At 35.1% G+C, this 10621-nt stretch overlaps 2 protein-coding genes across 5 annotated transcripts; both read left to right on the forward strand.

The window, feature by feature from the left end:
- Positions 1–189: 189 nt before the first annotated feature.
- sncga (synuclein, gamma a) lies at positions 190–6134 on the forward strand. 4 transcript variants are annotated; one of them, XM_084093809.1, is made up of 6 exons: positions 190–452; positions 3798–3839; positions 3955–4082; positions 4289–4309; positions 4864–4925; positions 5864–6134. In XM_084093809.1, the coding sequence occupies exons 1-5, from the start codon at positions 332–334 to the stop codon at positions 4918–4920; spliced, it is 369 nt and encodes a 122-aa protein (XP_083949935.1). In that variant the 5' UTR covers positions 190–331; the 3' UTR covers positions 4921–4925; positions 5864–6134. The 4 variants fall into 4 exon arrangements, with proteins under 4 accessions (XP_083949935.1, XP_083949936.1, XP_083949937.1 ...); XM_084093810.1 differs by having other exon boundaries at positions 4864–4920; positions 5864–6008; XM_084093811.1 differs by lacking the exon at positions 4289–4309.
- Positions 6135–8472: 2338 nt separating this feature from the next.
- LOC311069939 (uncharacterized protein) lies at positions 8473–10597 on the forward strand. Its single transcript, XM_084093552.1, has 3 exons — positions 8473–8666; positions 9776–10018; positions 10245–10597. Exons 1-3 carry the CDS (start codon positions 8594–8596, stop codon positions 10292–10294), a joined length of 366 nt encoding a protein of 121 aa, XP_083949678.1. The 5' UTR covers positions 8473–8593; the 3' UTR covers positions 10295–10597.
- The last annotated feature ends 24 nt before the right edge of the window (positions 10598–10621 follow it).

The raw sequence follows: 10621 nt of genomic DNA on the forward strand, positions 1-10621 counted from the left end.
ATTTATTATGGGTGACTAGAGAAAACAGGCCAAACTGAAAAGCTTCTTGTGGATTCCATTTCTCGGCATTCCTCTCACCCACTTGTTATTATACCCCCTATCTCTCTCTCTCTCTCTCTCTCTCGTGCCTTCTCCCCCTCCGCTTGACTTCTCCTCTTGTTAAGGGTGTCCCAATCTGTCTGAGCACTGAGTGCCCATCCCTCTCTCAAAGGAGCTGCACACACACTCTCTTACCACACTGGCAGTCAGAGCACACACAGCTCCATCCACCAGTTATAAGACGAGAGCCAGTTCCAGTTGAAGGACATAAAGCCCAGCTCCGAGCTCCAGAATGGATGCGCTGAAGAAGGGATTCTCCATGGCTAAGGGGGGAGTGGTGGCCGCCGCCGAGAAAACCAAGGCTGGGGTGGAGGAGGCAGCTGCCAAAACCAAAGAGGGGGTCATGTATGTAGGTGAGTACAAATTCAACTGAAGGGAGAAAAATCAGAGAATTAGATCAAAGTCAGAAATGCCTTTTTTGTACTGTCTAAAAATATATTTAATATAATATTCATTACTTTTTTCTACAGTAAAGTGTAGTGAAGACGAAGCTGTTTTACATGGTATTGTGTGCCATTTTCATACTTTAAAAAACACTGCAATTGTATATTTAGAAAGCAATTGCACAATTACAAAATCATATTTAAAGATTTAATATATATATATATATATATATATATATATATATATATATATATATATATATATATATATATATAGTTTGTAATATAATATATATAATGTAATAATATATAACATTTTAATCAATTAAATGTATACAGAAAGTCAAATCTTATTGAATTATTTCTATCAAATATATTTAAAAAAGTAATTGAGTTTGCCCAGCATGCTTTTTTTGAATGATAAAACTAAATTTTATCATCGTTTTTGTTTTGTTTTTTTTGCTTACAATGCATGGTGCAAAAAAACTAAACATTACTGATGCTGGCACTGATGATAAAGAGTCCTGAAAATGAAAACCAGGGCAATGAAGATAGATGTGGGGCATGAACCCATTACATGTGACTGCTTTGCTTCGTCACTACAGTGAGTGAACAACAGCGAGCATTCAATTTAAAAAAAAAAAAAACAGTACCTATCCACCTGCCTGTTGTCTCTTATCAGATCACAAATTCATCTGCCGACTCAGCTGTAAACAAGACTGATAAACAAATGACATGGTTACTAGTACCGTGGTTATTTACTCCGTCCAGAGCAGTAGCCATCTTTTTTATATCTCATTTATACTCTAAAGAACGGATGGGGAATGAAGAGGGAGATATAAAGAGATAAAGAAAGAAAGATAGAAGAACAAGAAGATAGGAAGCAATAAATCGATGAGCTGTGAGTGGCAGACACATTATGAAGAGAAAAGCCTAACTGAACCCCATTTATGTTGCATTTTAAATGGATATGTAAATTACAAGATAGGTCATATTTTATTTTAACGTCACAAGAAGGTCTAAATATGCTGATCATCTTGCTTTTACATTGTTACTGCTATACTATAGTACTAAATTATATTGACATATAATATGGGTGACATTTTATAGTACAGTAAAGTAGTGTTACTGTAAAATACTGCATCTTGTACATGACTTTTGGCAGAAACATTGTGAGTAATATATTATTTCTTCCTGGTTGTGCTATATGCTCACAGGAGCACACAGCACTACAATCCCATTCCCTTCTGGTCCACTTCAGAGACCGGGGTCAGTCCGGGTCAATGCACAATCTTTTATGTTTCATAATGGCTCTCAGTGTGAGTACAGACCAGTGACAGGAACATGTCATTCTGATTTCAGTGTTATGAACAAAGCACAATGTGCTTGCTATTAAATGAACTGACTTATGTTGGAGAAGTGTGTGTGTGTGTGTGTCTGTCAGTCAGCTGGAGGTAAAAGCTTTCCTCCAGACCACACATATAAACAATGTACTTCAATGTACTTCAGTCTACTCAAAGAAATCTCAAGCCTCTCAAAGAAAAGCAAGGTCACTTTGCCCTGAACTGTGACAAACTGCCCACACATACAGTACACACCTCTGTCTCAACTACTCTATACATATAGACATCTGTTATATATAAATAATAATAATAAATTATTTAGTGGGGAAAGACCACATTGAAAATGAGTGATTCAAAATCTAATTTAAACTTGGAAATAATAAAGTTTTAGGGTTTAAAAATGTGAAAACAAAGAAACATTATAATGTAGAAATGATGAATAGAAAATATTTGTTCAGACGGTCAGATGTTTTTCCATTGAAGCTTAAGATGCTCTCAAATCATGCTAGAGAACATGATGGTCAGGTTTGAGATAGACTGGTGACGTTGATGATGCTCGAATGCTGCATTTTAGCTAAAAAGCACAGAAGGTCCAAGACTTTTGGACCCCTGCTATAGATCAGGCAGAACTCACATAAAACTGTCACTTTAATTTCTGTTGCATTATATAACACCAATTTCATCACAGAACTGTGTGAGCACAGTCCACATTAATTATTTTTAGGACTTAATTCCGAGCATTGGGATTGGATCAGAGAGTGAGGTGATGTAATTCAGACTAATGTATAGAATAAAAAGCTTTACATTGATTTTCAAGTATAGATCTTGCTATAGCATTATTATGTGAAAAAGTGCTGTGGCATATTTGTGTTACACGATTAAGAAAGAAACATCTCAATAATATCTTGCTCTAAAATCTATGCACAGCTATATTTATATCACAGTCTCCTCCTCTTAATCTTAGCAGCAAGCTCCAGCCGCAGAGACGTTTTGTGCTTCGTCATGTAATCAGAGATGCTGTGGAAGTGACATCATATTGCAGCAGGGGTTGGGCGGTGGTAATGTTCTCAGTCTTTATTGATTATAACATTAATAATACAAGATTCCAGGCATGTTAGTGTCGCAAGCAGAGGCTAAGCCCTGAAGAATGTGCATGTCTTTTAATAGTAAATCAGCTCTTTGTCCAGAACAACAAGGACAATGTCATGTCTCTTTTGAGGGGTGTTTTTGTTGTGCTGTGTGAGCGCATGTTGGGATGGAAGGAGGAGCAACTTTCACAGACACATTGCTGTGGGCTCAAAGGTTCTGGGAATGAACAGAGCTTATGCTTGTTCTAAGGGCCATTCGTGCAACGGAGATTCAGCTCTAGTTATGCCAGGGCCCTTTCAGAAGCAGAAGCGGGTTTTTTCCACTGTTAACATGCAAGAACATGCAGCATCACTCAGTAGAAAGGATGTTTCTCGATCTGTAAAGCTTAATAGCACTTAGTGGTGCCTGCCAATCATCAACCTGTACACTGACTGTAGATCAGAAGCAAATTCTACTTGCCATGATTTTTGTAGAGTCTCTAGGGTATTGGAGATAGACGAGACTAAGTGTATGGATCTCAGAACAGGAGCCATAGATATCTGTCTAAAAATAAGATGAAATTAAGTACAAGTTTATGGGAAAAGCATTTGTTCACAAGAGTGCATGTCTGAGCGCTTTAAGGGAAAGTCCACACAAATAGTAAGAATCTGTCATTCTTTACATCGTTTGCACATTTCAAACTTGTATGAATTGCTATCTTCTGCAGAACACAAAAGAAGATATTTTCGGAAAATGTGTGAATTTTGTATGGAAAAAAAAATTCATATAGGTTTGGAATGAAATGAGGGTGAGTAAATGATGACAGAATTTCATTTTTGGGTGAACTGTATGTAATTTCAACAGCGATATTACTTGTTCACAATGAACATTTTATTTTTGACAGGCACAAAGACAAAGGAAGGCGTTGCGACAAGTGTAAATACAGGTAAAATAATTAATAGAAACAGAACATAACTAAACAACACTTGTCATTTTCCTAAAACCCTAATCAATGGAAAATCTCAAATCAAAATGCAAGGATGCTTTTTCATCTGTCCTAGCTGCCCAAAAAACAACTGAGCAGGCGAATCTTGTGGGTGAGACTGCAGTGACTGGAGCCAATCAGATTTCAGAAAAGGCAGTGGAGGGGCTGGAGACTATGGTCGTATCCACTGGCCTGGTAAAACTGGTGAGGATTTTCATATGCATCATCATGTGACCAATAATTGGTCAAATAACTTAAATTTTTAAATGTAAAATTGGTGTCTTTAGGTGCACTGTATTACTATTTGGTCTTATCATTCAGTATAAATGCAGTATAAATTGCTTAATGCACAGTTCAGTCATAAAGTTGGTCTTTTTGATATGATGCTCATGTTTTTCTTTCATGGACAGGATGAGCTGGAGAATAATAAGGTGCTTTCAGAAACTCAATAAATGCATGTATGCAATAAAAAGCATGCTGAATGATCACATTTACCTCAAAACCATGACCATTAAAGACTAAAATCTATACATTTGAATACATCAAATTGTACATTTTCATAGACTGTTCTCGCAGTTTAGGAGGCAGGCCTGCAGCAACCAAGCAAACAATTTAACTCGCTGCTCAGCAAGAGTGTGTTCTTCATAAATAACCCATTTCTGCTTTCCAAACATTGCTCTGCATTTTTAAAACGCATCCCAGTTTCTTTCATTAGAACTCCCAAATTGTTTTTTATTCATTTAAATCCCCACAAACAGCTCATGATAGCCACAATTAATCCGTCGCTGTACATAAACAAACACTAACATGAGTCTGACATCTTCCAGAAAGCAATAACAAAAAAAAGAATACAAATACATTTGTATTTAACAAATTTTTTTTTCTGCTTTGCAAATAGGCTTACCTGACGACGTGAAAATATGATAATCAGCGATTTAAAAAAGCCGTTGACAGCTGAGATGTGTTGTTGTCTTTCTGCCTCCAGGGGGAGCTGTCGAAGCATGAGGGAGCTGTAGAGCAGCCTACAGACGCTGGACAGTAGGTGAGGTAAGAGAGCCGAAGTTTTTCTTGAAATGGGATTTAAAAACAAAACAAAAATCTGTAGTAATTGTACTTTTCCTCCTCAGCAAACCGATATCGAACTATTAAAATACTCTCAGAAATAATAATAATTAAAAAAATCGCAACATTGTGTGAAATCAAATTTTCAGTAGGCTAAACATCTTCTTGAATTAAGTTTAGGCTATTCCACTCGTATTTTTCCCTATTTGGAACAAATCAGCATATTAGCATAAATCTAAAAAATCTCATTTAGTCAGTTGTATGCTAAAAAAACAAGAAGAAGAAAATCTAATTCAAAACATAATAGGCCTATAGCCTACTCTCTGGAAATTTGCTTCTCATGTACAAATGAAAAGATTTATTTATTTATTGCAGTTTAAATTTGATGGTATACTGTATGTGGAATAAACTTTCTTTACAGAAGCATATACGTTTAAAAAGCTGTGTGCATTTCATTTAGCCCTTTTCTAGTCATTTTGTATTTTGTCTTTGCTTCAATACATTGATAGCTTTATGACTGAAACACACGTACGCAAAGCTTTTTAAATCTAAGCAAAACCTTTAGAAAGTAACTCAGAATTTAGGTCAGCGTGTTTACATAATTGCAAACAATGCTGACATCTGAGCATTTTTCTTCCTTCAAACACTGAACCAAATTCAGTGTCCTGACTCCTGTCACATTCAGCAGTTCATGTAGTTTACAGTCTTATCAGAAAGGTGCAAGGTTACAACATTGCACATGTGCTTCAGCTCACAAATGCAGAGACGATAAAGGACACAAACAGGCTTTGTATAAAACGTACCTCTGTTCATGTGTAGTTAGTTTACCAGTTGATTAAAAAGTGATATTTTACAAATAATGAAGAGTCATCTGCACAGTATGTCAAGCATACCCACGTAAACGTCTTTGTGTTTGATTTCAGGCTGATGTCGCACTGAACGCCCCTGTGATGCTCTGCGTCTTGCTTCATAGGAGAGAGAGAGTTTATTAGCTACTGCTGACCATGCCTTAATATTATAATGCTAAACCTCTGATGGACATTAAATGATATCTAACTTCACAAAAAACAGTCACCCACCTATCCCTCTTGCTTTCTCCTCATGAAAAAGCTATCCTTACCTTACTTTCCTTCACAGAAATACTATTCACAAGAATAAAACAACTCCTTTATCTAGCTATGGAGTATTCATGTATTTTGTGCAGTGCGTGTCATTACCACATTTGTGCAAATATTACATGCACGTGCTTGTGATTTGAAGATTTTTATATATTCTGTCTTTCTTACCTGCCCTGAAACTGGTATACCAGTTTTCCTCCACCCAACACAATGAGGTTTGATGTATGACATTCCAATCCAAATACACCTAAGTTGTTGTATCAGAACTCAGAAGACAGTGTTTGAAACAAGGAGCAGAAAATGACAGAATCACAGATGGGTAAATCCCAAAAAAGAAGGCAACTGATGGTGTTAAATGATTAAACATGGCTGATTAAATCTGTTTCAGTATTATCTTAAAGTGTAGTTATAGCGCGACGGGCTTCAGAAATGCTCTTATATGTAGTTTGCGAAAGTATATCCATAGACAACTCACAAAATCTGCAAATGATCACTGTAAAAAAAAAAAAGGTGGCTACCTAAGTAAAATCAACTTGGATGTTTAATTCATTTAAACTTAAATCACATTAAACTGAGTTTAAAAAATGAGTTGAATCTTGTATATCTAATAAAAAAGGTTGAAAATTGCTAATTTTGATGAGTTAGGTTAACATAACTAGGATACATAATGTGTTTGCATGCTGCCTCACAACTACACTTTAACTGTTCATACTCATTTACTTGACTTACTGAAGTCTGAAAACAGCTGATTTTTTTTTAATAAGCCTATTCCACCTGTAATAAATTCAGTTTTGTGAAAAATAAACCTATTCTCATTTTTATCCTTATTTTAAAGACAGAATATTGCTAATAAATATATAAGAATATATAAAAGACCATATTGCAAAGAAGGCAAACAAGTCTAGTTTTCACAATATTTGCAGTATGAAGAAGCAACTAAGTAGCAAATTAGTAACATTATGTATTCAATTATGCTTCATTCCATAACATAAATAGTACATACAGCTCCGCCCTTTATTCAGTGAAACAACAACACCACACACCCTTCTCAGATCAGAACACACCTCTCGTGCTTCCCCTCCCTGTTCCCGGCACACAAGCACGTTAAATTAAATATGCATCTCATCGACAAACAAAGACTTCATGACACACAGCTGACATCCCATATGGCCATTATTACAATACTATAATGAGAAGCTTTGTGCCTCTGGCAGAATGTCATTGTTTATGAAGTTTTCATGGTCTGCATGCGTTATCCGAGTTTGAAATGACAGCTACATTCAGCTTTTTCCACATTCCAGCTATGGGAGGAGACAGAGATGTCTATCAGCCCTTCATTTTGCTCTAGCTCAAGGGAAAGTCATCTACAACAAAACATAAATGCAACTGAAGTCAGAAATGGCCATATCAAAATTAAGATCAACCTCCTAGTAGGCTATTAGTCCAGTCATTTTATGAAAAAAGGTTAAACAAATTGCAACAGAAACAAACTCAACTGATTTTGTATCCTCAATATGTCCTGAGTAAGGAAAAACAATCCCAGAAGAATCCCATTAGGGGAAAGTTTCGAAAAAGACCCAAATATAGCCTATTCATACGCCTATTCATTCTTTTTCTCACGTGAATATGGTAAAAATTTTAACCTTTAGATATCACCATGAAAATGACTGAGTTGATTACTTACATCAGACAAAAAAAAAAATGTATTACAAGTTTTTTGAAATTGTTTGTTAACCTGGACAAACGGTGCATAATCTAATTACATATGTGCTAATTTGCATAAATACCACAACAGGTCTAAACATTGGGTATAACCAGGTGAAAATGTCTTGTTGAATCTTGTTGACACATAACAGTACTTCTTCCTGCCTCTATGAATTAATGCTGGTGGGTAGCCTAAATGGGTTCCATATATATTACTGTTATATGTCAACAAGATTCAACAAGACATTTTCACCTGGTTATACCCAATGTTTAGGCTTGTTGTGGTATTTATGCAAATTAGCACATACGTAATTAGATTGTGCACTGTTTTTCACCGCTTTTTTTTTCCTTACTCAGGACATACTGAGGATACAAAATCAGTTGAGTTTCCTTCTGTTGCAATTTGTTCAAGGTTGACCCCCATTTTGGCTTAAAATGAATGGACTATACTGTACCTCCCAAACTATCTCCATTTCCCCGACCTATAAAATGAAATAACGAAATAACTATAAATAAAGTAAATAATACTGATAATAAATAAACTGAATTACATACTTAAATGACTATAGGCTCTTATTTCAACAAATGCTGAGTTCTGCTGAAACCCTGAATTATGATGAGACAAGAAACCAGCAAACCAGTCAAACAAGCTTGCTGTTCTCTCTGTTGACATCTTTTACTCCACCCAATCTGCAGTAGCCAATAGGCACACACATCCCTGACATACTTTCATGGAGCAGCAGCCCAATAAAACCTCATGCATCACTGGCCCCAAAGCACTGACACATACACCCGCTCTTGCAAACATCAACAACTGCGCACTCTAGAAACATGTCTTTCCTTTCAGGATTTATGGGTAATAAAGCAGCAGGTTCATTTGTCGACCAGGCAGTGGACAAAGCAGGTGAGTTCCTTCTGTCTGAGAAGCTTAAAGAAAATTTCAAGCTATTTTTGCATGAAAAGTTTTTTTCCATTTTATGCTGAGACATTTTATGTCCTCATTTATCCAGACTTTATATTATTGAAGGGCACAAAAATATAGATGAGATTTTTTACGAGATAAAAAAGCTCTTATTTATGTATTTTCTAAGCTATTGGCTCGAGTATACTAATAATCATATAAACTAACTTTCAGGGCTATTATTGGGGTTATTAGTTAACTCAAACTAAAACTAAGAACATGAAAACATAACTGAAGAATAAAATAAAATATATTTTTATTTCAGCTAGTTATTTGTCATTTTCATTTAGTTTAACTTGATTTAATAAAATAACTAAAACTAAAATAAAAATGAATAACTATATAGATGTATTTAAAAAACAAAACAAAAAATACTAAAACTTCAACAAATTCAAATGAAAAATATAAAAAATAAAAACAAATAAAAAATATTATAAAATATAATATTTATATTAGTAAAATAATAATAGTATCGTGATACGAAAATAACGCTGATTTCAGCTAGTGAAAAACAAAACAGAAGACATCAACTTTTAATTCATTTGTTTCTAACATGTTGCCCTTTTTAGTTAGGCAATCTCTCTGGGCATTAATAGAAATATGATGTCATTACTCGTTTAACTAAATTAAATCATAAACACACTTAAGATGTATAATGTCTTGGCTGGGAAAGTTGTTTTCCCACCTTTTCACAAACTCAATGTTTCAGTGAATATGAAATTTAATGTAATGTTTCACCTTTTTTCAGTTTATACTTCTAATCCTACCTATAAGCTATCCGTGTTTGATCTCTATAAAAGAGCTAGATGAAATATTTCTTGAGAATGCAGTCCGTCCAGTAGTTGTGCCACTCCTTATAAGGTATGAAGCTAGAAAGGCCTTGGTATGCAAGTAAAACACAAAAAATCCAAGACTCTTTTTATTTTTAGACGTTTGATGAATTTCTATACTTTTTGGCCACAATCTGCTGGGAAAGAGGAGCTGTGGTGTGTGAAAGTGGACTGCAAAAAATGTCATTACCTTTAAATAACATTGCTGTTAAATTGTCCTAGCTGCTGTAGCTAAAAAAAAGGTGAAGGAAACAATTACTGGAAAGAAACAGGAAAATGATAAGACCGGGGGCATGGGAGATCTTTTCCCAAGTAAAGACGAGAAGGAAGGGAAACCAAAGGAAAAGGCAGGAGGTGGAATATTTGGTGGCCTCCTTTCAGCAGAAAAACCTGAGGAAAACAGCACTGGAGGAGCCATCAGTGCAGGAGGCAGCAATACAGAAAGCAACAGTGGAGCAGACGGCAGTGAGTTTGCTCATCCTTCCTATCAAAACAAAATAATGACTAATATATATATATATATATATATATACACACACACACACACACACACACACACAGAAATGTTCAAACTTCTAGAGATCACAAGTCAAAACTTGGTGATTCTAATATAATTTCATAGAGAACATAACAAAATGTAAATCCACCATGCACAAATATAATAACATATTCATATTTTGTGTTTAACTAGGTTTCAACGATGCACTGGATGACCTTGCTCTCGAGTTCAGTGAGAAATGATGTTCTGACAATAAGGAAAAATCTCTTTGGCTGAAGTTTTCCTGCTGACGAACTTTGCCTAACATCAGCACAATCTCCTAGTGTCATGGACTTTTACTCATGTAAATAGTTTGATGTCTCTTCAATCTTATGTATGACCACTACTAAAACAAAATACTAGAAACTATCCTCATTACATCCATATTAAGTATTTTGTTCAAATAACAAAGAAGTTTTTTTTTTTTTTCTTCAAATGTATTTAGCATGATTTTGATTTTATTAGTACCTTGTGATGTTTAGTGAATAAAGCTGAATACAAAAGTTTTTATTACTGAAAAAGGTTTCATT

Source organism: Abramis brama, assembly GCF_963993115.1.
Source record: "Abramis brama genome assembly, chromosome: 19".
Lineage (NCBI taxonomy): Eukaryota > Metazoa > Chordata > Actinopteri > Cypriniformes > Leuciscidae > Abramis > Abramis brama.